Source organism: Lutra lutra, chromosome 4 (assembly GCF_902655055.1).
Source record: "Lutra lutra chromosome 4, mLutLut1.2, whole genome shotgun sequence".
Taxonomy (NCBI): domain Eukaryota; kingdom Metazoa; phylum Chordata; class Mammalia; order Carnivora; family Mustelidae; genus Lutra; species Lutra lutra.
Window position 1 is genome coordinate 197,498,336 of NC_062281.1, and position 25,038 is coordinate 197,523,373.

The following is a 25,038-nucleotide window of genomic DNA, read 5'->3' on the forward strand; positions in this document are numbered from 1 at the left end:
GGGTCAGCCAGGCCGACGTGGACTTCGCTTCCCCAGGAGCAGAGACGTGCTGTCCTGGGGACTGCCTCTCGTTCCTCAGTCCCCTCAGTCTGAAGAGAAGGGGACCCAGAAGGAGGTGGGGAGGCCAGCTAATGGTCCCCATCAGCTTCAGGGACCACGGGGAAGGCCGAGGACACTCCACCGCCGATCTGTGCCCATCTGGGGGGCTGGGCTTGGGAGCCAGGGGAGAATGGGCAGGTCCCTTCAGATTCCCTCGTGTTCTGTAGCCCCTTGAGGTCAGGCTAGCCTGTCCCATGCTATGGATCCTTGTGGGGTGGGAAACAGACATGGGAAGAGATTCCCTTGTCCCTTTTCCCACCTTTGCACCAAGCATGGCTGCTAATATGGGGGACAAAACAGGAAATGCAGAGCCTTGTCTGACCAGGAAAGCAGGTCCAGCCCATCAGGCCCTGGAGGCCCAGGCCAGGCACAGATGGGGGTCTCCCACCCCAGGTCTTCTCCATCTCCTGCCACCCTGAGGTACAGCCTGGAAACCCGGGGTTATTCCAACATCTCCCTGTCCCTTCCCCAGAGGACCCCCCCCCCCAGCCCCCAGCCTCAGCTTTGCCCCACCTTTGGCAGCAAAGACAACTCTGAGTTTGACCCTACAGCCCCCTTCAGCTTCACACTCAGGATGTGTTCCCCTGACCTTCAAGGCCTGTGGGCCTGGTCTTTGGGGCCCTTGGTCCGCCAGCGTCCCCCCTGCCACTGGGCATCCCCTGGGCCTGGGTGCCACTGTCCTTTAGGCCCCCAAACAGTGGGGAGTAGGGTCACTGGGATTCCAAGCCCCATCACCCTGATGGGTCCTGCACGTTCTCCCCTGGCTCCCAAGCCCAGCCTCCCAGATGGGCACAGATGGGCTAGAAAGCATGTGAGCGGGTGCAGTGGGGTGCAGGGCATCCGAGCCGGGAGCGGGCAGCTGGTAGGGTCAGGCACCTACACTAGGGCTCCTGCCCTTACCTGGACTCCAGCATTCACGTAGGAGGCCAATGTGAGGCCCATTTCAGGGACCACTGGCTTTGGCTGAAACAGGCCGGTGGGGCATCTGTCCCCTTCTGAGCCCCCACCAGGTTAACTGCTGTGGGGCTCCCCCACACCCGAGGAGAGGCGCATGTATGGGGGATGGGCAGTTGGCACAGTCCTGGGCTCACGGCCTGCAGGCCGTTCATTCATTCGCTCAGCGCTAGGAGAAGCCCCGAGAGCTGGCCAGGTCGGACGTTAGCAAGAGGAAGACCCAGAGCTGCCTTAGTAGGTGGGTGCACAGAGGAGGACTGCATGGGGCCTGGGAGGTGATGTGAGGGCAGAGGTCCTGGCCAGGAACCTGGGCACGAGACCCCAGAAGGTGCTGGCTGCAGAGAGATGGGGAGGGGCCCCCAGTTGACCTCAGGGGACGTGGCCTTCAGCCCTGGGCGTGGCAGGGCAGGACTGGCTGAGTCCACTGATGTCCCCCCAGGGCAATGCTGAGCCCGTCCGGAGCCCGGGGCCCAGTTTCTGCCCATGTGGGAATCGCAGCCTGCACGTGTCACAGTCTCTCCAGCATCACAGTCCCCAGCTGACGGGGGTGGGGCAGCAGAGCAGCAGACATGACCCAGCACTGGGCAAGCTCGGTGGGGGGAATCCGCCCTCACACCCCCAGGCCACCTGGGTCCCAGATGAGCCCGGAAGGGCTTCTTTGTGCAGTGGCCATTCTGTGTGTCCTGGACAGCACTTGGGGGTTGAAGCCCATTCTGTCCCAGTCCTGGGGTGGGGGGACCACAGCCAGAGTGGGCCTTGGGGCTACAGTCCTCTCACCTGGCCAAGCACAACCTCTGCGTCCAGCCCTTGGGGACTCAGGACCCCACATCTCAGAGCCACAGGACAGGGGTGGGTGGCTCACTGGGAACCTTGTGTTCTCCCCAGCCGAGTCCCAGGGCGGTGGGGCCACACGCACAGTGGAAGCTACGCTCCCCTCACAGGTCTGTCTGCATCTGAGCGGACACACTCGAGATTAGCCAGGTTAGCCCGGGGGTCCACTAACACGGAGGACATGTGCAGCACTTGCACCCACACGGCACAGCTGCCCACCCGCCGGGATGGGGGATGAGCAGGTGTCTGGGGACCAGATGGGTCACCAGGTCCTGAGCTGCCAAGACCCCAGTGCCCAGGGCTGGGTTCTGCTCCCGAGCGGGGAGGCCTGGCCACCGCCCCAGATGGCACATTCCTCAGGTCTTCCCTTTGCCTCTGGGCGCTGACTTGTCCACCGAGGAGCTCAAGTGACCTCAGAACTTGAACATTCCCAGGAGCCCTCAAGGGTGTTCTCAGAGCGAAGGCACCGAGGACACTTCCTGGAGGCCGCATGTGACCCCGAGTCATGATTCCCTCGGGAACCAGAACCCCGTCATGCACAAGCCAGGCCTAGGCCACACAGCCGCTCCCCACACCGAGTCCCCAGCCCCCTCCTTGGGTCCCTCGCTCCTCTCCCCTGGCCAGCCAACACACCTCATTGCAGGCGCTGGATCCCCTGGTGGGCTCGGCGCTGTTGGAACAGTGCACGCTTGCTGCGAGGGACACAAACCCACTACCAGCTAGACCCCAGCCCCAGCCCCAGCCCCACAGCCTCCACCCAGACCCCGCCTTAGCCCCAGGCCTTTGCATGTGCTAGGCCTGGGGTCTGCAGGGGTCCCACACTGACTGGAAGGAAGATGTCTGGCCTCCCTGGCCGTGCTGGGGGCTTCCTTGGGCTGAATTCATGTGTGTGACTGAGGGCACCCCCAGGAGATGTTCACCCAAAGCTAGTCCTGTGGCCAGTCTCATCCCTGACTCATGCTCACCCCGACTCCGCCCCTTGGGGGTGCCCAGCCCTGACCTCTCACCCGCCTCCTGGGACCCAGAGCGGGGAGTTCCCTCATGCGGTGAGCACTGCGCTGGCACAGGCCAGAAGCAGGCTGTGTGGGTGAAGTGGGGGTGCTGCTCGGACGGGCCCTTCTGGGAGCCCCCGTAAGCGCTCAGGTGCCACCAGGACCTTGAACAGGGTTCGCGAGTGGATCTGTTTGTGGAATGGCTGCTCCAGCATCCCAGGGGCTGCCAGAGGAAGGGTTTACCTGGGCACCCAGCACCCCCAGACCTGCCCCAGCCTCACCCCAGGCTCGGATCTCTCACCTCTGACTTCCCACCCTCCGCTGCCCAGCCTGCCGGGGCGAGGACAGCAGGCCAGCCAATCCCAGAGGCCCCAGGCCACACCCCTGGCTGGTATGACCCTGAGTGTATAAATACACCTGCCGGCACCCAGAGAATTCACACCTGCTCCGGACAGTTCTCGGCCTCTGGAAGCGAGCACACAGCCCCCTGAGCCCCGCTTGCCTGGGACGGAGCAGAGGGCACACCTGCCAGACCAGTGCCACCAGGAAGGACAGCGGCTGGCGGCCAGCCGGGAGGAGAGGGGGCAAAGCAGCTCCCGCGGGACAGGAGCGCTCAGAGCCTCACAGCCTGGTGGTGCCCAGCCTCGAGGACCATGCTCAGGCCTTGCTGACGACCCCCAGCCACCAGGTAAGGCCAGCTCAGCCAGCACTCGCCTCTCACTTGTACAGGCTCAGGGAGGGGGGGGCTTGCCTCTGAGGAGGGCTGAGACCTCAGTGCCAAGGGGCTGGTTGTGTGGGGCACACGGGCCTGGAGGGAGTTAGCCTGTGGTCCCCGCTGCTGACTATGTTGAGGTTGCTGCCTAGCCTGCGGCCACCACTGTTCCCAAATGGGGTGACATGTTGTGTTGCAATGCTGGGAGCACTCGTGACATCACAGCGATGTCACTGTGACTCATGGTGGTCAGAGTCATCACACAGCAACACCCGAACCTATACAACACATCACCACAAGTCATCACCCACCTGGACTGATCAGCAAGACAGGGTCAGGGTCACCTCTGGGGGGGTCCTTCTGGGCTTCATGGGGTCTGTCCACTGTCCTCCTTACCTGTCCTCCTCCGGGCAAGACCCATGTGGCAGGCCAAGAGGCAGGGCTGGACAGGGCCCTGGTCAGCAGGCAGGTCACCTGAGCCTTGCCAGGGAGACAGAGGCAGGGTCCCCCGTGGAAACGGAAAGCGCGTCAGGAGGACGGCAGCCGTGTCCCTGTGGGACCCTGCAGGGTGGTGGGTCATCCCAGAGGATGGCTCGGCTCCTCCATCTCTGGCTCTCGGGCTGAGGTGTATTCTGGGTCCTGAGGGCCAGCAGAAAGCCGTCATCACCAGCCAGACAAGCTGGCCCTACAGGTTCGGGCAAGGCTGGGAAACAAACCCTCCTTGGGACACCGGCCCCCACCCCTGTCCAGGCCCTCCTCGACTTCCTGCAGCCGGCCAGCTCACCCTGGCCCCCAGACAGAGTCCTGACCCTCAGCCAGCCAGCCGTGGCACCCCACCCTCCTACAGTGGCCCGAGAACTGGGTGTGTATCAACCATGTCAGGTGCCTGTGCTGGGATCCGAGTTCAAACCCACTTCATCCAACCCAGAGCCACCCTCCTCCAGGTCCCGCTGACCCCTTGGCAAGGTGACCCTGGCTGAGCCGTCCCACTCTCCGAGCTGCCGTTTTTGTACTGTGGCTGTTGTGTATCCCGTGACTGGCACAGCTGGCAGAGCCCAGAGGTCAGCAGCAACTATCGTGGGCCATGCCATCCACTGTATGTATGCCCGGGTGGCACTGCTAGGTAGGACAGGCTCAGCAGGAGGTGTCCACTGAGTGGTCAGCACGACACCCTTGTGCACGTGGCCTCCAGTCTAAGACCCTTGGCCAGGCTTGGAGCCTCCCCTCGCCCCGGGACGCTCACCCCTGTCTTGGCATGAGAGGAGGTGAGGAAGGGCAGGGTTACAACTTGAGCAGAAAGACCCAGAAGCTGGTACAGGGAGGACTTTCTGGAGGTGCCCACAGGTGGGCAGTGTCCTAGAGAGCTCTGTGGCTGGTGCTGCACAAGAGAGACACAGAGCGAGAGCCGACTGTGCGGCAAACGGGCGGCCTGCGGTCACTCACGGTGCTCTCCGTCTGTCCCCCAGCTCAGTCATGTCATCGGGCCAGCAAGTGTGGCATACAGCCGTGCCCGCCCTTGGTCGGACCAGCCCCATGGCCCCTGTGCCCGGGTCCCCCAGCACCCCTGGCTCGGAGAAGGCGGCCTCCCCGCTGGAGTGCTCCATCTGCTTCTCGGGCTATGACAACATCTTTAAGACGCCCAAGGAGCTCTCCTGTACACACGTCTTCTGCCTGGAGTGCCTGGCACGGCTGGCGGCCGCCCAGCCCACAGGCCGGCCCGGCGGCGAGGCTGTGCCCTGCCCCTTCTGCCGGCAGCCCACGGCTATGCCGGCGGCCGGGGCCCCCGCGCTGCGCACCAGCCGCCAGCTGCAGGCCAGGATGGCGGCACACCTGCGGCGGGAGGAGCCCGTGTGGCTGGAGGGCACTAAGCTCTGCTGCCACCCGCCACCCCCCACCCCCGGCCGCCCGGCGCCCGGCTTCGTGTGCGTGGACGTGGGCCTGAGCAAGCCCGCGGAACCTGCTGCGCCCTCGCCCGCCCCGCGCCCTGCCCGCCCCCGGGGCCGGCTGGCCCGCTGCTGGGCGCGCTGCAGGGACTGGAGGCGGGTGGCACTGGTCACTGCCCTGCTGCTGGTGCTCTTCTGTGTGGTGCTCTGGCCCGTGCAGTGCGCGCTCAAGACTGGGAACTTGCGCTGCCTCCCCGGGCCGCCTGCCGCCACCGCCACCGCCGCCTTCTCTCCTGGACCCCTGGCCGACAACTAGGCTCGGCCGCCCTGGCCCCAGCTCCGGCTGTGGGTCCCCCGTCCTCGGCTGTGGTCCCAGGTGCGGCAGCTGTTGGGAGCCAGTGCCCCAGAGAGGCCCCAAGGTCTCCGAGGACCCCGTACCCATTCGGCTCACCGCCCCCCTATGCTGTGTGGCTCGATCCGGATGGACCGACAAAGGGGTCTCCGAAGCTCCCAGGAATCATAGGCCCCGCTGGGCGCCAGAGACCCCCTTCCTACCCCAACCCAGACAGCCGGCCTTAATGACGGCTCCTCACACACTGTGAATCACCGGCACTTGCGGCCCTTTGCTGAGGGAGGTGCTCACCGTTTCTGTTGTTTTCACATTTCACCCCCAGCTCCTTCCCCAGACCCCTTCCCCAGGCAGGGCTGGCCCCTTCCATTGGGTGACGGAGCTAACCCTGCCCTCTGACCAGGGGACCCAGTCCTCCAGGGCCCATCCAGAACTGTACATTTTTAAATAAATTATTTTGTATCCACATTTGGTAAGGGGTCCTCACTCTGTGTGCCCTCCTCCCCATGCCACTGAGCCTCTCCCTCCAGAAAAGCACGGTCTGCCCCTGTCTCAGAGAGCTGTAATGTAGAGGACACGCCCACTGGTTTGAAATCCCGGCAGCCCCTCGGGCAGAGAGCCCCCAGGTCCTAGGGTGTCCAACTCCTGTCCCCTGTGGGCTGTGGATAGGCTGGAGCAGTCCTGCCCCCTCCCCCAGAACTCCGAGGCCCCCCCGGAAGATGGGCACCTGGGGCAGGGTGGGATGGGCGGGAAGGGACAGGGCCTCGGCACGGTCCAGACCCCTCCTCCAACACTCCCCAGCTGGTCACCCCACCCCAAGAAGTCAGGACTCCTCAGACCTGCCGAGAGTCCTGACAAGAGGGCCACGGAACCCCGGGACCCACTGCCTGCGAACCAAGGCCTAAGGATGCACAGAAGCAGAAGCGGTGACCACCAGGGTGTCCTCCAGCAGACCCTCCAGGGGCCAAGTACAGGGGCTCGAGGGATGGGCAGGAGTCCCTGTCAACCCCCACTGCCATCCCTGCTGGCTTCTACTCTCACTGCCCCCCGCCCCCACTCCTGCACCACCAATCAGCATGGCGAAGGGAGGCCAGGCTGGTTCTGGCTCCCCAGGCCACAGCCTCCTTTCCCCTGACCGGGAAGCCCAGTACTTCCTGCTCCAACCAGCTGGGCCTCTGGCTAGGCTGGGCTGGGGAGGCTGCCCAGGGAGACCCCCCCCCCCCCCCCCGGGGAAGCTGGGTCCCAGACCCTAACAAAGACACAGAACTGAGACCAAGTCATTTTACTGAGGGTACCAAAAAGCCACACGGCCATCCGTGATGGGAGGAGCACAGACAACACGCCAGAGACGCCCCAGCGGTCACAAACCAGTCATGCACGCATGTGAGCCTCACCCGGGCACACGAGGTCGCACACGTGCTCACAGGAGCATCTCACGTGCACCCGCGCAGTGGCAGCTCTGAAGCGGAGGTGAGTGCTGAGGGGAGGGTAGGGGCAGGCAAACCCTGATGATGGCCCCAGTCAGGTCAAGTACAGACTGGCCACTCATAACAAACATGTGGCACACACGGGGTCACACGTGGTCACCGTGCGGTGCAGGCGGTGACTGGTGGCCTCCCACACCGAGAGACACACCACAGCCCTGAGGCCCTCCCGCTCCTCCCTCACCTGGCTGCCCCGGAAAGGGCAAGGCGCCCGGGTCTCCCCACTGCCCCTCCCCATTTCTAGGCGTCCAGGCCACGTTCGGGAGGGTCTGAGGGCTGGGGGAGACGCGGGGAGAAGCTGCCCTAAACACAGTCCTTCCGAGGAGCGCCCCGGCCCGGCGGGCCCCCCCATCCCGCGCGGCTCTGGCCCCCACCAGGGCACGCGCAGGCGGGCACCCTCACCGCGCGGGGCTCCGCAGGTTCTCGTACTCGCCGCCGGTCGCCTCTGGGATCCTGCGGGCGGAGACGGGGCTCGGTCGGCGCCCTCGCGGGATCCCGTCCCGCGTGCCCCCTCGCCCCCGGCCCGGCCCCGCTCCCCGATGACCCCACTCACGCCGCCGGCGCCCGAGACGACACGGGGGCAGCGCTGCGGCCGGGGTCCGCCGACCCGAGGCCCACGTTCAGGTAGTAGGGCTCCTCCGGCGGCCGGCGCTGGGACGAGGGGCCGTCGGTCACCCGGGGGTGTCGCCGCAGCCCCCCACGCCCGCTCCACTTCGCCGTCCGCCCCGCCCGGCCCCGCCCGCTCCACTTCGCCGTCGGCCCCGCCCCCACCTGCTCGCGCAGGCGCAGCCGCTCGGCCGGGATGTGCCGCCGCAGCGCCAGGTGCCCGAACTCGTACTGCGCCTCGGTCTGCACATCCCCGAGCGCTGCCGCCGCGCCAGCCGGATGGTCCTGGGCACGTCGGTGTCGCAGTGCAGACCTGGGCAAGGGCGCGCTCAGGGCCGGGAGCACGGGGCGGGGCTAGCGCGGGCGGGGGGCCGGGGCACGGGCCGGTGCCAGGCGCGAGGGGCGGGGCCGAGGCACGGGGAGGGGCCAGGTGCGAGGGGCGGGACCAGACGCTTAGGGCGGGGCCGGGGCTAGGCGCGAGGGGCGGGGCGGGGCCGGGGCACGGGGTGGGGCTAGGCGCGAGGGGCGGGGCCGGCTCACCCTGCCTGCGGATGAGGTCCACCAGGATGTCAATCACGATGACGGGGCCAGTGCGTCCGATGCCGGCGCTGTGGGGACCGACGGGGGGCCTGTGGCTAGTTTACGGGAGGAGGCCGTGGCCTGCCCCGGGTTGCACCTGCCCTGCCCGCCTACCCCGTCTCCGGTCGCACCTGCAGTGCACCACCATGGGTCCAGCCCCCGGCATGCTGCTCTGGGCCCTGTTCACCTCATCCAGGAAGCCGAGGACGCCGGAGGGCTCGGCCGGGACCCCGTGGTCTGGCCAGCTGAAGTACTGGTAGTGCTTCACTGTGCGCCGCGGCTCCTCCTGGGCGGGGAGGGCGGGTGAGCTTCCCCCGGGCCAGTCTGGGCAGTTCCCAGGTGGGGCCAGGCCGCAGGGCCAGAGTGGAGCCGCTGTGAGCCCCAGGGTGAGAGGGGCACAGGGCAGGACCGGGAAGGAGGCAGGCAGGGTTTGCCAGGAGTGACCAGCAGGGTCAAGGCCGAGCAGAGGGGATGGGAGAGAAATGTGGGATTCTGAGGTTGGGGGCTCTAGGACAGCCCCAGGCTCAGGCCCCTGGGAAAAGGAAGGGGGAGCAGTGGGTGAAGGAGCAGACCATGACCTCTATTTGAGAAGAGCCAAGTGTGAGGGGCCTGCAGGGCCCCCAGGTGGTTAGACATGAGGGACAGGGTGGGTGTGGGGGTCGGGAAGGAATCTGTTGCTGCCACAGAGACAGGTACCACCAGCCCCTTGACTGTACTGAGGTGGCTCAGGGAGAGACCAGGGAGGGAGGGACCATGTGGGTGTGAGGCCACCCTGGGGCCAGGCAACTGGGACCGGGGACCTAGGGTTGAGAATGGGACCTGCCTGTGAGCACTGCCCAGCAGAGCCCTGGTAGGGCCTGTGCCCACTGGGTTCAGGGACATGAATGCAGTTGGCCAGGGGGATTGGGTGGAGCAACGTTGGGGCGGGGAGGGGGGTCTGCAGCTCAGACCTGGAGACTTCTGACTACTGTGACTCTGGCCCCTCATGTCTTGTGGCTTTCTGGGCTCACCTGATCTGGCCGCCACACCTGTAGTTCCCGCATGCAGTAGCCCTGGGCTTGGTACTCTGCCAAGTTGAAAATACGCACACGGCCATATTCTTGGCTGCCCTGCAGCTCGGGCCAGTACCGGAAGCATTTGTTCTGTGGGGGGGTGCATTACATCAGCTGTGCTGCAGGACCGCCAGCACCCGTGCCTGGTGCCCCGGTGCTGCACATGCACACACAGAGGCTTTCCAGAGTCCCCCTCACAACACACATGCCCACATACTCCCCCCAGCATCCCAAAGGCTGAAGGAGAAGCGAGGCTGGGCCAGCCACCAGCACAGGTCCACATGAGCACATGGTGGGGAGGGGGCTGTCAAGCCCGAGCTCCTATCCGGCCTCGCTCCACCTCCCTCGTGGCCATGACAATGACCCACGTGTTCTCCTGGTGCACCATTGCCCAGAAGGCAGCCACTGTGCTTTGCAGACAGCCCTGGGTGGCGATGTACACCTTGCCCGGTCCGTGACCTGGCTTCTCCGGATCGCTCTGTAAGGGTGGGTGTGCCCACAGTTTCCAGGATTTAAAGTGCCAGAGGACAGTGCACGTTTATGCAAACGACGTGCAAAGCAGCACCAACTGGCTCACACGTGGCCCCTCCTGCCCTAGGCTAGGGGGAGCCGGGGACCAGGATTTAGTCCAGCCCACTCTGAGGACACACTGGAAACCGACACAGCCCCTCTCTCCCAACACCGTCTAGTGTCCTGCCTGGGTCCACGGATCATGGGCACCTGGATCTTCTTGGGCCTGCCATTGGGAGCGCCAGGTTCGTAAGAGGGGGAGAGAGTGACCGGTGTGTGGCCGGACACAGCTCAAGTTGTCCTATCGGAGCCAGGCTAGGCCATGCGTGCAGCTGGCCTCTCGCACACCCACCCTGATGTAGTTGGCGTTGATGTAGTCGGCTCCAGGCACGGTGTCGTCCACATCACGCAGAGTGACACGGGTGGTATCAACTGGGAAGGGAAAGCTGCTGCTCAGGTCTCCAGGGGAGATGGAGGGAAGAAGGGACCTCACCCACCTCTTTGCCTGTGGACCCCGGGGTGAGCAAGATGAGGGAGGAAGGGGCCCTGAATGCGAAAAGGAAAAGTCACACCAGTGGAGGGGCACAACCCCCTGCCTCCACCTCCCTGGGGCCCCTGCTTGCCAGATGGGCCCCACACGGGACAGAGCCCTGGCTCCCCAGCACGGCCCCCTGCCTGGCCCTCACAGGGAAGGATGTTCTTGTAGCGATTCTTGGGCTTGTTCTCCAGCCGCTGCCCCTCCTCCCGGGGGTACAGGAGCCAACATTCCTGCTGCTGCAGCATCTGGTTGGGGGAGGTGGCACGGAAGCGTTGGCCTGTTGTCCCACCCTTCCCCAGAGCCTTTGGGGACCATCCTTCCTCCCCTAAGCCTCACCCCTCTGCTGGCCCTTGCCCAAGCCCCAAAGGATGGGAGTCTATGGCGTGGGGGGCGGGCACCTCAAATTCTTCCCAGAAGCCCTGCTTGGCCTTCCCGCGGGCACCAGTGGGCCCGCTGAGCCCTCGCACTCGGCTCTCAATGCTCGCGGCGTTGATCCTCGCTGCTTTGAGGGGCTGGCCGGGAGAGCGCTGCGTCCACACTTAGCAGGGTCTGGCAGACCCGAGGGGCAGACCCCACAGTTTCCCTGAGGCCACCCTGCCCCAGCACTGCCTAGCGCCCTCTTCCCTGGTCCTGTTGTCCCTTGGGCTGTCCCCAACCCCAGGGACAAAGTTCACTCTGGATCCCGAGGGTCACGTGCCTCCGGGCGTCCCTGCTTGAGCTGCATCACGGTCCCCGACTTCTCCAGCATCGGGTTCTTCCTGTAGCGCTCCACCAGGTCAGCGAGGGAGTCGAACTCTTCCCTCCTCCCACGTCGTACTTCCCATCTGGCTGTGGGGACCGCAGTGTGGGGCCTGGCCACTGCCCACCCCTCCCCCAGCCACACCCTGTCCCTGCTGCCACGCCTCACCTGGAAGTGGATCGTGATGTGTGTGACCTGCGGCTGGAGGTCGGCCCTCTCAGGCCTCGGTGTGAGCACGGACAGCACGAAGCCCCCAGGCTTGCTCTGACTTTCCCGCACCAGGAAGGTGCCCAGACGTCCTTTTTCCATCAGCAGCGGCTCGGCCTCCTTGCCAGACAGGTGTCCATGGTACCACCTGGCCCAGGGTGGTGGGGGTTGTGGGGGAGCCCTGGTGAGACTGGGGGCTGTGGCCGGGCTAGGTGAGGGGACACAGATCCACATGCAGCCAGAAGCCTCCAAGACAAGACACAGACACAGACACAGACACAGACACAGACACAGACACAGACACAGAGGGAGACAGACGGACCCACCCAGATCTCAAGGGCCCAGGCCATACCCTCACTCAGGCCAGCCTCAGCGAGCCCTGCCCAGCTCTCTGACTCTCCCCCTACCCAGGAGCAGGCAGGCCAGAGGCAAGCCAGGTGAGCCCGGCAGGGCCGAGGGTGGCCACCAGGTGGCAGTCTGGTCCCCAGCAAGGAGGGACAGGGCCACCTCAGACCAGCTCCATGACCCCACTCTGGCAGATGCGGCTTCTTCAGGTCTCAGCAGTGCACTAGGAAGGGTGAGGCTGGAGGGCACTGCTCGTCGGAGTCACCAGGCAGGAGGGCGGGCATCACACTGGCTGCAGGGCTCCAGCGGCACAATTTCACCCCTGTGGCCAGTGCCGCAGACCTAGAGGACCTAGAAGAACCTAGAGGAAGTGCCCCGGACCTAGAGACCCTGGGGAGGGGGGCCTGCAGGACGCTCCCTCAGCTTGGCCGCAGCTGTGCCCAAGCCTGACCCTGGCCACGGAGGGCAAAGGAAACCCGGAGGCCATGCCCTACAGACACAGACACTCACATGCCCACTCGCATGGACAGTCGCACACGTGGAGCTGCCGCTCACCGATCAGAGACAGGGTCCTGGTAGCCCAGTGGCTGCCGGAGCTCTACGGGGGCCCCGCTGCGCTCACGGAGCAGCCCCCCACGCTGGCCTGTGTAGTGGTGCACCACCTCGCCCAGCGTGGCGAACTTCTCCCCTCCGTAGAGATCGTAGTAGTCGCCCGTGTTCTGGACATTGATGTAGGCTACCTCATTGTGGCGCCTACTGCCGTGGGGGGGCAGGTGCACTAGTCACTGCCGTGGGGGGGGCAGGTGCACTAGTCACTGCCGTGGGGGGGGCAGGTGCACTAGTCACTGCCGTGGGGGGGGCAGGTGCACTAGTCACTGTTGTGGGGGGGGCAGGTGCACTAGTCACTGCCGTGGGGGGGGGCAGGTGCACTAGTCACTGTTGTGGGGGGGCAGGTGCACTAGTTATTGCCGTGGGGGGGCAGGTGCACTAGTCACTGCCGTGGGGGGGGCAGGTGCACTAATCACTGCCCTGTGTAGGGGTGCTGCTCCCACCAATCCCTTCTTCCCATCACCACCCGCAGCTTCCAGAACAGTCCCTGAGCTTTCCTGTGCTGATGTCTCTGCCTCTGCTGCTCCCCTACCAGGAACAGCCAGGGCCAGGCCCTTCCCCATCCAGCCAGTGTGGGAGTCCCTCCCGGGGTGGCAGGCATCCCACCTGCTCCCCAGCGAAGTCAGGACTGGGCTCGCAGCCCAAGGCCTGCTCTCCCTTGGCCTGGAGGCAGACGCCGGAGCAGCCCTCTGCCATGGGCTCTGCCTCACCCCAGGCGGCCTGCCTGGGGGCTCCTGATGACCAGGCCTCACGGCCCGGGAAGCTACCAGGAAAGCCCCAGGGAAGGACGGCAGTCCCTGCAGCGTGAGAGCTAACGTCAGTCACACCTGCTGCCTCAGGTGTGGCAGAGAGACTGGAAAGATCTAGAGACCTATGGGAAGCCCCATCCCCAGATGGCCTCTCCTCACCGACCGACGCCGACCCGTCCAGGGCCCACACCGGTCCGGCTGCTGGGGCCCCTCCCCGTTCCTCCTCCCCACACAAGGGCCTTTCAGGGCTTCCGGCCTGACCCCTGGTGGGCAGCATCCCCAGGAGATGGGGTCGTAAGGACAGCCATAGAGGCCCCCCCCACCCCGTCCACAACAGCAGACCCCTCAGAGGGTGGGAGGGAGGTCCTGCTCACTCCTTACCTCTCTGAGCCCTTCCCAAGCCCTTCTAAGTGATCCCCTCCTGTCCAGAAGCCACCTGGTCTGGAAGGCCAGATTTCCACCCACCCTTGCCAAGCTGTTGGCTCCCCACCCCACACAAAACACAGATTCTTGGGTGTCTCGTCCTGAGCGGGTGCCCTCACTTCCAGGGAAATGCCCAGCATCCTTCTGGGAGGACAGGGAAGACTGATCCTCTGTCCCCCCACTGAGGGCGGAGCCTCAGACCCGAACACACGTGGCTACCGCTCCCAGCACCGTCACCCACCTGCCGGACAGTGTGAAGCCCCGGGGGAGCTCTTGCTGGGTCTCACCAGGAAGCTCCTGTGCTGGTCCCCGGACAGGAGCAGCTTCTCTGCCTCAACTGCACTGATGTTAGGGTGAAACCATGTGGAACGAGCACCACAAGTGGCCACGCTGCAGAGCTGGGATGACAACTGAGTGCCCTCTGGGCTCCCAAAGTCCTGGCCCACACGCACCCTGCCCCATGGGGCCTGTCGTGGGCCAGTGCTTATAGCCTGCCATGGGCAATGGCCACCGGCTGGCTCTGAGGGCTGTGGGCAAGGAGTGGGGCCACGGGGTCCCAGGGACAAAGATGAGCAGAAACATCCCTGCGGCTGGTGAGGGGGTGGGGGTGAGTGGGACAGATGCCACCCAGCACCCCCCACACAGCCACCATTAGGAACCTCGGCTCGAAGTCTGTGCCTGGTGCCTCTGGCCCTGCCAGGGCATCACAGCTTGGCCAAAGGTACTCAGGGCGCCCCTGTGTCACCCAGGGCCTCCTTCCTGCCCTCAGGGCCCTGGCAGCAGACCCTGTCAGTTCCACCCCTCCTGGTGTGGTGTTGGCCACCGCCTGCCCTCTCGGGGCACGTGCTGCAAGCCCAGGGACGCCCCCAACCCCGGCGTTCGTCACTTAGCCCTCCCAGAACAAGAGCGCCGTCCGCAGGCTCGGTCTGCCATCCGCCCCGACCAGTCTCCCCGCCCCGGGTCCACCCTGTGGGAGCTGCTGTCCGCCCCTGACGCACACTCCCACAGCTGGGAGACCCTCCCTCCTCCTTCATCCCCTCTCCGGCTTTATTTGTCTTCACAGTGTCTGTCGCCTCCTTGGCGTGTAGGAAGCGTCACCGGCTTAGTGTCCGTCGCCCACCGGAGGGTTTCAGCTCCGACGGGCAGAAACTGTTCCGAGTGGTCCAGTGTCCCGGGGACAAAAGCAGTGCCTGGGTATTAACGAATGTACCTGAATTAAGCCGTGAATGAACAAGGGGGGCACCTGGGCGGCTCAGTTGGTTAAGCCTCCGACTCTGGGTTTCGGCTCAGGTCATGATCTCAGGTTTGTGGGATCGAGCCCCATGTTGGGCTGTGTGCTCAGCGTAGAGTCAGCTTGGGATTCTCTCCCTCCCGCTGCCCATCCCCCACCTTGTGCTCATGCTCTCGAAAACAGATAAAATCTTAAAAAGAAGAAGTGGGGCGCCTGGGTGGCTCAATCATTAAATGTCTGACTTTGGCTCAGGTTACGATTCCAGGGTCCCGCGGGATCGAGCCCCACATTGGGCTCCCTGCTCAGTGGGAAGCCGGCTTCTCCCTTCTCCCTCTCCCCCTGTTTGTGTTCCCTCTTGCTGTGTCTCTCTCTGTCACATAAATAAATAAAATCTTTAGAAGAAGTAGTAATAGTAGTAGCAGTAGTAGTAGTGGTGGTGGTGAATGACTAAGTAAATGGCTGGGGGTGCACAGGTGGATGGATGGGGCACCCCTGAGAGGACGGCCGGGAGCTGCACACAGGCTGAGTCCTATGGCTGAAGGACCGAAGAGGCGGGCTGCTAAGAGGGACGGCAGCCCTGCGTCTGCCCCCAGCCCTGCCTGCCTGGGCTGGTCCTCCGTCACAGCCTCCCCCGTGAAGTGGGGGACAGCCCCAGGATCCCAGAGGGACTGGCCTGGACGGCCCACACTCAGGGCTGTGCCTGAGCCGGAGTCCAAGATCCTTACTACCTCCTTCTGGACCCCAGCAACTTTCGTTCCCCTATTAGGGCAGGAATTTCTGGCCCAGGTTTAAATTGGATCCAAGAGACAGGAGCAAGGGTGATCCTGCCCCACAGAGAACTTTCTAGAGTGGAAATCAGATCCGTGTCTAGCGCCAGCCAGGACGCTCTCCAGGTCCTTCTCCTCCTTCAGCCCTCTCTGTGCCCCAGGCCTTCGGTGCCTGTCCTTTGTCCCCCGAGGAGGCATCCGTGCCCACAGGCTATACCCGTGTGTCCAACACAGCAGCCCAGAGCATGCGTGACGTGGGAATGTAAATGAATTAAAATTCTACAAAATCAGAGCCCAGTTCCTGGGTCACACTGCCATACTCTACTGCCAGAGCCACCTGTGGCTGGCAGCCTGCTGACGGGACAGGGAGGAAACATTCCCATCACCACGGAAAGTTCTGGCCTGTGCCGGCCTGCACTGCGTATCCTTGCCTGAATCCCCACAGGTCTGTTTCTCTCCTCCCTCCAGCCCCGCAGAGACCTCTAGTCTCAGGGTGCTCACCTGTCTTCGGGGCCTGTGGCCAGGCCTCGGTCCTCAGCAGCATCTGACTGACCCAGGGCCATGCCCCCACTCCGCTGTTCCCCAGAATTCCACGCTCACCTGGCACCCTGCTTCACCTGGCCAGGGTCCTCTGCCGGGGCCTCCTGTTTTTGACCTCTCAGCGCCAGAGCTGCTCACCTGTGCTGGCGTGTGTCTACTACACGTCCACGGGCCTCCTACGCCTCTAGCCTCACCTGGGATCTGAGCTTCACACTCACAGATACTTCTCTTCTTGGCCCCTCCATTAGGGAAGGTAACAACATTTCTGTCCTAACATTTGCAAAGTGTAAAACTCCTGGCCATGCTCGGAAAGCCCTGCTCTTCTCCCCAGTCCCCACTGCTCACACGTGGCTGCAGTCAGGAGCTTGCAGCCCCTCGGCGCTCTCTTTTCCAGCAACCTCGTGGCCTCCCTTCCAAATGTACCCAGAACCCAGCCCTTTTGCTGGGCATGGCTCACCCTGCCCGCGTTTCCCTGAAGCCCACTGCGGCCCCCGCCTTGTGAACGAACAGCCCAGAGACACGTACACGCTTCTGTGTTTGTCGCCCTGTGTCTTCACTGAAGCCAGGCTCAGCTCTGACCTTGATGGCTCCCCAGGGTCCAAGGGTTAGTTCAGAGAAGTCTGGAAGCTCAGACAGCCTGCCCCAGGGCCACCCAGCCTGAGCAACATGCCTGCACACACTTTCCTCCCGGGGAATCGGGTGACCGCCCTCCAGGACCTTCCTAGGCATGTTCTGAGCCTAGTGTCTGAGCTCTCTCCCGCGCTGGCTTGTTGGGGAGCCAGACCCGGGGGCAACTTTTGGTCGAACAGCCCAGCGGGTAAGGCTGCCCGGGAAGGCCTCCTAGAGCAGGGGATGCCGCAGGGTGACCTCCAGAGCCAGCCACAGGAGAATAGGCGGGGCCACCAGGAAAAGGGCGATGGCTTCATGCTGTCCTTGGACCAACGACAGGACCGTGTGGGGCGGGGGGAGTGGAACCAGGACCCTTCCAACCCCCTCCACCACAGGCCCCCTACTCTGCTGCAGCACGTCCTCCACCCAGGGGCCCTCCCCCGCCCAGCCCCAGTAGCCGCAGATTCCCGCTCGAGATGGGCAATGCCCAGAGCACTGGGCAGCGGTAGAGGGTGGAGGCCCAGAACCAGAGCCACAGAGAAGGGTGAAGGCACCTGGCTGTCCTTTCAGGGACTCTCAGTCGTACTTCCTGTCCCCCTCTCCTCCCCACAAACTGCCACTGGGTCTATCAGGTGGAAATCTCCACGGGTGGGGCCCCCGTGAGGCTGCCGCCACTCGCACCACTGCCCTCCTGACTCCCAGACTGACGCAGGGCCTCACATCCCCCAGCCAGGCCTGACGTGAAGCTGAGTGCCCGGCAGACCAGTGAGGCTTGCTGCCCCTGGCCGAGGGGGTGGGAGGAGATAGGGAGGCTATAGGTCCTCATCTCCGATCCCCGACCCCCTCTGTGCCAGGGCCCAGCGTCACCTCTGTGCCAGAGAGCTCCCGGCTCTGTGCTGGGTCCGAGACTCAGCTCAGCTTTGGCGACCTGGTCTTGCAGAAGGAAGGAAGGCAGGTAGGGTGAACGGGGCATACTGGGTTCCCGGCAGGGCTCGAGGCCTGGGCCCTTCAAGGCCCAACTAAACCCGGGCCGTGTTCAGGAGCCCAGGAACAGCCCAGGCTACCTAACCAAACCAGCCTGAACCTGTACTGGCCACTGGCTGGCCTAGCTCCCTGTGTGGCCTTGCCCCAACCCTGGGACCGTGGGAGACATAGGAATGGCCTGTCACCGCCTACACCGGTGATACTGGGGCTGGACACTCCTGCAGGGCAGACACTGTCGTGATGAGGAATCCGCAGTCCAGTGGGGAAGGGTTCCAGGCCTGAGGACCCCGGAGCGCAGACAGTGTCCTTCTCCATCTCCCTGCCCCCAGGCCGCAGGCCCTGACCCTTCTGGTACAAGAGGAAACCAAACCAAGCTCCACCCTGTCTATACAGAACCAATTTAAGCAGAGATATACCTTCCTCTCCGACCTTAGAATGGCGGGTGAGCCCAAGGGGGCTCTGCATGCCCACCACCCCACCATGGGGCCCAGCCCCCTCCCAGGCATCAGTATCAGGCGTCTGCATCTGGCCCTGCCCCACAGTGCTGGAGGCCCCTGGGTGAGCAGTGCCGATGGACATGCCCATTGACCCACCAACCACAGGGCCACAGGAAGGGGACATGAGGTGGGGGTGGACATGGGGGACAGACCTCACTGTCCAGACCTCAGAGGGATGTGGGCCAGAGCAGTGACAGTCCAGATGGTCAGCACAGGGTGAGGCAGAGAGGGGTCGGCAAGAGCGGTCAGAGCCCCACCCGGGGCTTTCCCAGGCTGGAGCACGGTCACATGCACAGGAAAGGGCCTTCTCTGAGCACCAGAACTTGCCTGGGGGAAAATTAAGAGTGATGCTGAAGGGAGTCTGAAGGTCATTCCAACCAGACCTCAAAACCCGCTCCTCCCTGAATTTGGGCTATTATCACAGACAAGTTCCTGAGATCCAACTGATTTCCACTATTTCTGAGCTAAGAAGGCCCATGACCTTGACGGAGGCCACTGTGCCTAGTTGCTTCCTCACGACATTCTTCCTAGGGATCCTGGGACCCTCATCACCGAGGTGCTGCTGGTGGGATATGGGGGGAGGCAGGGGTCTCTGCCTGGGGCTAAGGAACTTGCCCCTTAGGTCCAGAGACACCCTGGGGACCCTGAAAATCAGACCTTGTCCAGCCCCTCGCCTATCTAGGAAGTCGCTCAGGGTCATAGCATGACCCCTCCTGTGACCTCCTGCCTCACCAAGCCCCCAGTGATGTGTCCCACACCTGTATATGAGCCCCCATAGAAACCCATGCATGGTTGAGTCTGAGCTCACACGCGTGTGCACACATACCCACAGAGCAGGGATCCAGCAGAAAGGGCACGAAGGCCCAGTTCCCAGGCCCTGGCTCAGGGCCCAGTTCCTGTCACGCTTCCCACTTTCCCTCTGCATGGAGGCAGGAAGCTGACTTGACCTGAAGCTGCCTGGGCTCTCAGGTCCCTACCAGGGAGCTTGTCCCCTAAACCTGGCTCTTAAGAGGGTCTGGAGGAAAGATGAGGCCATCTAGAGAGGGCTGGTCTTTGTCATTAGGTATGGTCAGGGGACCAAGACTAGAGCAGAGGAGACTAGACCCTGCAGGACCCCTCAGAGCTCCTGCCCTGAGGAGTCCTAGGGAAGCAAGGGTTACCTGCACCTGGCAGAACCCGAATCCAGTGGCCAGAAGGGAGCCTGGAGCAGAGCAAAGAGTCCAGGGGAGGGAGAGTGGGAAGGTCTGACTTTCTCTTGACACCAGCTGCCCATGCTAGGCTCCAACCACTGCCACCCACCACCTGCAGGGCTAATTCTGTTCCCTGGGATCAGGGTACATCTGACCTTCACCCAGGCCATCCTCCACCCCCATTAGAAAGGGTCCCTTTCAACTGCTTGGGTGAGGCCCGCCCTCGTGGGCCTGGGACCCTGGCCTCCTGCCCTGGCCGTGGAGAGAGCTCTGTGCCAGGAGGTCAGGCCCGGGGGCAGGTCTCGGCGCTACCCGTCGGTGCCCGTCGGGCCCGAAGCCCATCTCCAGGGGTCGCGGAGTCCAGCCACCTAGCGGCCCTGGCTCACCTGCACTAGGTCCTGTCTGCTCCGCGCTGGGCGCCCGGCGGGTCCAGGCGGCCGCGCCCTCGGGCCACTTCGAGAAGGCCCCGCCCCTAGGGCCCCGCCCACCCAGAGCCCCGTCCCGGGCTCCCTTAAAGGCGCAGTGTCCATACGTCTCCGCGTAGAAGTTGGGATGGAGTGGACAGTGTTCGAGGGCGCGCCAAACTTGAGAACCAGGGGATCCACGCGGGCGTCCCGGGCTCGCAGGGCGATGGCGCGGGGCGGCCGGGACCCGGTGAGCCCCAGCCTGGCCAGCTGCCTGCGCTCAGCGGCGCTTAACCGTGATAAACGCATCAGTCCCACAGCCCCTGAGTCCCAGAGCCCGCAGGCTCCCCCGCCTCCCCCCGCGCATCGCCTCCTCCACGGGAGGGGGCGGGGAGGGGAGGGGCTGCGCTCCCTTCCCGGGGAGGTGGGGGTAGTCTGAACTAGAAGAGGAGACCCCTGAAGGATGGAGCTGGGAGGATGGGTGGCTGTTCCAATGTGATGACCAGTGGACCACCTCTTACTCTTTCGGCCTTGGGGGGTTTCCCGCCTTTCCTCCCCACCTCTGCCACCCATACTAGACAGTCTCCTCCCTTCCTAAGTGATGCTTTGCTCCAGCTCCAGCTGCCCCTCATCTGCTCGGTTCCTGTCCCGCGGGGGCCAAACCACCTTTCACAAGCTCCTTGCTGGGGAGCAGCACCTAATTCATCTGGGCTCCCAACCTTGAGATGCCCTGGTAGGGGCTTCAGGGCCCTCTCCTGTTCAGCTGCATCAAGGCAGGGAAGCTTCTCCAAGCCTGCAGCTTCCCAGCCTGGAGCCCAGATCCCCACCCAGCGCTGCGGAGAGCGGGTCAGGGCTTCCCCTACTGCTCAGCGGGGCCACCTCACCTAGCCACCCGTGGGTGCTGAGGCTCAGCAGTGATTGTCCTGAGATCCCCTCCCTCTGGAAGCGTCAACTCCCAGACACTTCTGGCCCCCCACCCCACCTTCCCCTTGACCTCACAGTGTGAGAGCCTCCTCCCTGCTCAAGGATCCCAGAACAGCCCACCTGCTCCCTTATGTTCAGCATCTCCTCCATCTGGTGCGACAGGCCTCCTGGTCTCTGTCCAGTCGGCTCTCAGCTCCTCAAGCCCAGCCCCTCCAGGTGCATTAGGGTTGTACCCACCCAGATGCTCCAGAGCCTTCATCACTGTCCTACCCCCCAGCCCAGCCCAGCCCAGCCCAGCCCAGGCCCCTCTGCTCCGAAATCCCTCTTCTCTTTAGCAGGCTTGGGCTCCAGCACTCTGTCCGACACAGCAGGAACCCTTCTCAGGAAGTCTGACCCACTCTGGCTCAAATCCCTCCAGCTCTTCAGACAGATCCCGCAGGGCTGGACTCGGCGACCCCTGGAGATGGGCTTCTGGCCCGACAGGCACCGACGGGTAGCGCCGAGACCTGCCCTCCTCTAGCTGGTGACAGTGTCCTCCAGCAGCTGCCTGTCTTCGCCTGGTCCTACCACCCTGATGGCCTGTCCTGCACCCGGGGCCTCCAGCTGTCTGGGCCAGGCCTGCCTTCCTTTCCACGCAGGGCGCCTTCCGTTCAGCGGCAGGGTCCTTGCACTGATGTAAGGATGTAAGGATACCCTCCTGCCCACCTCAGGCCTTCATACCCTGGCTCCAGCAACTTGCTTACCCTCAGGTCTGGATCTGAGCGCTAGGGTATCCTGGAGCCTCGGGCTGGGCCTGCCCCTTGTGCCCTGCATCACCACCTGTTTGTCCCTCCTCAGCCCCTTGGGGTTTAGGCCCCATCCCCCAGCCCCAGGACCCAACAGCTGACTGGCACAGGGCATCCATTCCACACACATCTCCAACAAACAAGTTAAAGAAGAATGGATGAAAATGTGCAAGCCCAGGGTCTAACAGGTCATCCCCCCACCCCACCCTGCAGGGGGTGGGTATTTGTTTTCTTATATTCATTTTCTGCTTTTTTTCTGTTAACAAAAAAAAACATAAAAAAAAGAACAGAGTTACCCTTTATAAAAGCCAGGAGTTCCAGAAAGGAAGCCACTCAACTCTCCCTTCTTCCCCTGTTCCTTGTTAGAGGCTCACAGCTGCTGTGGGGCTGGTTGGTCGCAGCTACCAGGGGCCAACCCATCTCAGGGCTTCCTGCTTTGGGTCTCCCAGCAGAGCCAACAGTTGCCCTTCCACCTGGGCAATGAGAAAGGCTGCCTGCCCGGCCCCCATGCACCCTGGCTGGACCCCCAGCCCTCCTACCCTCCACCTACCCTGCTCCCCAAGCCCTCTGACCTCAGTCAGTACAATCTGCCCACTCTTCACAGTCCCCTTCCTATCCTGCACTCATGTACAGATGGAGGAGATGATGTGCAAACAAGCGCATGCGTGCATGGGGCCTGTGGACTGCAAGGCCGGTCACCTCCAAGGCCACCTGGTGTGTTGGCCTCCACGGCCCCACCCCATGCCTAACTGGGTGCATGCTGTAAAAAGTGGCCCTACACACCTCAGGGCAAGGCCCTTTCTTATCCAGAGCACCCTAAGGGAGCTCGGCGCCTGTACTGTGTCACAAACCTGAACAAGGAGCTGCGGGAGGGGAGCCAGCCAGGTGGGTGGTCCCTGAGCTGGGCAGAGCCCAGGGATAGCGTTTGGTGTGGACAGACACCTGCACCTCTTGTAAAGTGTTTAGACTTTATTTACGGTGACGGACACAAACACAGACACAGACTGGAGTTAGTGACATGACATATGGGGCTCCCTCCAGCCTCTGGGCTCCCTCCCTGTGGGAGGGTGAGGGGTGCCACCCCACAGGACGGCAGGGTGTGGGGGGGGAGGGGAAGGTGGAATGGGGCATAATATTGCAGTTTTCTCTGCTGCCTCTACACCCACCCCTTGGCCTTGGCCTTGGCCTTGGACGACACCCCTCGCACCAGAGCCAGAGGGAGAGGGCTCAGTTGCCCTTGGGCCAGGACAGGAAGGATGATGGCCCTGTCACCCCAGGTGTCAACCAAAATCAATGCATAAAGGTTGGTGGTCAGGCCCAGACATCCATCCTTGAGAGGGGGATGCCAGCTCCCCAAGCAAGCAGGCAGCGGACATCGACCACACCATATAGCAGCCCTGCTCCCTCTCAGAACGCCTCATGAGACCTGCGGTGTCAGGGAGGGGACACAGCTAGGTCCAAGCTGGCTGGGGACACAGGCAGGGCTAGCTAAGCGCCCAGGTGCCCTGACCAGGTCTGGGCCTGGCCTCTGTTCTCCAGCACTCTGGGCTTAGTGGACATGATTGAAGAGAGGGGTACAGTAGCCCCAACAGTAATGTAACATTGGTTCTAAGTCACAGTATTGGCACGGGAGGCCTGGGAGGGGCCGGGCCGGGCTCGAGGTTTGCCCTGGCCTACGGCACATGCAGGAGGGACACCTCAAGTGGGGACCCAGGAAGGCCTCCTAGGGCTTGCGGGGAGGAAAGGCCCCCTCAAGCCCCAGCTTGCTTGCCTGCTCTGGGGACACAGGCCCAGCCCAGGTGGACACATGGAGGAGGCAGAGCAAGAGGGGTGAGATGCAGTGGTCCAAGTTGGAGGGGCACAAGGCCTCCATGCTGCCCGTGCCATCTCCCCCTGCAAGTCCCGTGACACAGAGTTTATCTGTAGTTCTCTGCTTGGACGGTAGGGAAGCTGGCCTGGCAGTCCCTCTGGCCAACACATAGGCAAGAAAACCATATCAAAAAATCGATGAGTTTACAAAAATAGAAAATAACGACAACAGGGTGCGTGGTGGGCTGCGGTGTGTCTCATGGGGCGGCACAGGGCCGAAGCCCCGGCTTGGTGACAGCGTCCTCCAGCAGCTGCAGCGGGCGCCGACCCACCACCACGTCCCGGAGGCAGCCCACAAAGCCTGTGCTGTAGGCCTTGGGCAGGACCTGGCCCGTGGGCAGCTTCTCCAGGCCACCTGCAGGAAGACGGAAGGCAGGCCACCCAGTTGTGACTTCAGGATGGGCAGTCTGGGCACCAGCCAGCAGAGAGACCCACGGGTACTCAAGAGACCATGAGTTACCCAAGGACTGTCACCACCCTGGGGGGAGGGGGACCCCGTGACCAGGAGACACGCTCCAGCCTCCTGGCCCCACGGTCGCCCAGGGAACTGCAAGGCCTAAGACAGGAGAGGACAGGGCCCTAACCTGGCCAGTTGGTCTGCGGACCCGGACGAGCTGACTCAGGTAGCACTCAGTTTGCAGCCCCAGGGGATGAGGTACGTCCCTGATTCTGAGAGTCTTGAGTACCCCTCCCCTGGCCTCCCCTCAGAACACTTACCCAGCCACAGGGCTCCATCTGTGTCTAGCTGCGTGGCACCCAGTGGGGAAGAGCCAGTCACAGGGGCCTCGTTGCCCACCTGAAGGGAACCTTCCCTCTGTTCCCTGGGGGTGTGGTGGGGTGAGGCCATCATCAGCTGGTTCCAGAGGGCACACCTGCCACCCCCAGATCCTCAGCCCCACATCCCTCTCTCCTGGAAGTCCCATCTGGGGGCCAGAATGGGGGGGCACTGATCCCCAGGAGAGTGCCTGGCTAGGGCAGCAGGGTCCTCACATGGGTTACACTTTGCTGTAGGGGTGACCAGGCTCAGACCCAATGGACAGCATCTGGGCAGACCAAGCACTCCCTTTCCAGATCAGGGAGTCCCTGGACACAAGTGCTTCTCCTTTGTCCTCTTGTCCCTCCCCAGCCCTGGGAGTGGCCTCAAGTCGGGCACTTAGCCCTGCCCCCACCTCAAACCGGGGCCCTGGCTACGAGTGACGGGGCGTGCCCGGGCCGGGCAAGTCTAGGCGCCACCCGCCGCCGTTCTTGGCATGGCCCCGGCTTCCCGCTGACCTGTGCGCCCTGACCCGCAACCAGCGGTCGGTGTTGACTGGGACGGTAGAGCGCAGCACCACGGGCTGGGAGCCCAGGTCGTAGGCCAGCTGCAGGCGCCCGTCCACGATGGCCAGTGCGATGTAGTCGGCCCGCTCTGTGGCCTTGCCGCTCCACAGCACCAGCCCCTGTGTGGCCTCCGTGCGCAAGCTCAGCTCGAAGTGGCTGGTCTGCAAGGCCTTCTCGCTGCAGGGGAGAGACTGTCAGGGCCTCCGAGGGCGGCTGGGGATGGGGCGCAGGGGGTGGGAGGGCAAGGGCCATGATGG

The 25,038-nt window shown here is 63.8% G+C and overlaps 3 protein-coding genes across 10 annotated transcripts in view; 1 reads left to right on the forward strand and 2 right to left on the reverse strand.

Moving 5' to 3' along the window:
• Nucleotides 1–52: 52 nt before the first annotated feature.
• RNF223 (ring finger protein 223) lies at nucleotides 53–6,281 on the forward strand. Its single transcript, XM_047726447.1, has 2 exons — nucleotides 53–3,564; nucleotides 5,055–6,281. The coding sequence occupies exon 2, from the start codon at nucleotides 5,062–5,064 to the stop codon at nucleotides 5,785–5,787; it is 726 nt and encodes a 241-aa protein (XP_047582403.1). The 5' UTR covers nucleotides 53–3,564; nucleotides 5,055–5,061; the 3' UTR covers nucleotides 5,788–6,281.
• A 1,272-nt stretch (nucleotides 6,282–7,553) lies between these two features.
• Nucleotides 7,554–16,222, reverse strand: LOC125097434 (tyrosine-protein phosphatase non-receptor type 11-like). Its single transcript, XM_047724963.1, is given in 18 exon segments — nucleotides 7,554–7,757; nucleotides 7,858–7,955; nucleotides 8,076–8,158; nucleotides 8,161–8,223; nucleotides 8,451–8,518; nucleotides 8,621–8,775; nucleotides 9,500–9,631; nucleotides 9,861–10,019; nucleotides 10,404–10,483; nucleotides 10,738–10,834; nucleotides 10,988–11,101; nucleotides 11,299–11,384; nucleotides 11,387–11,417; nucleotides 11,497–11,683; nucleotides 12,436–12,633; nucleotides 13,903–13,921; nucleotides 13,924–14,363; nucleotides 16,161–16,222. Coding segments are annotated over 18 exon segments (2,127 nt in total). The 3' UTR covers nucleotides 7,554–7,702.
• A 6,326-nt stretch (nucleotides 16,223–22,548) lies between these two features.
• The window catches only part of AGRN (agrin), a 33,134-nt gene continuing 30,644 nt past the window's right edge, over nucleotides 22,549–25,038 (reverse strand). For all 8 annotated transcript variants that reach the window (XM_047724710.1, XM_047724706.1, XM_047724707.1 and 5 more), the window contains 3 exons: nucleotides 24,734–24,958; nucleotides 24,179–24,282; nucleotides 22,549–23,816 (listed from right to left, as the gene is read on the reverse strand). In XM_047724710.1, coding sequence (XP_047580666.1) covers nucleotides 23,659–23,816; nucleotides 24,179–24,282; nucleotides 24,734–24,958 — 487 coding nt within the window. In that variant the 3' untranslated portion in view covers nucleotides 22,549–23,658. The remainder of the gene's footprint in view (nucleotides 23,817–24,178; nucleotides 24,283–24,733; nucleotides 24,959–25,038) is intronic.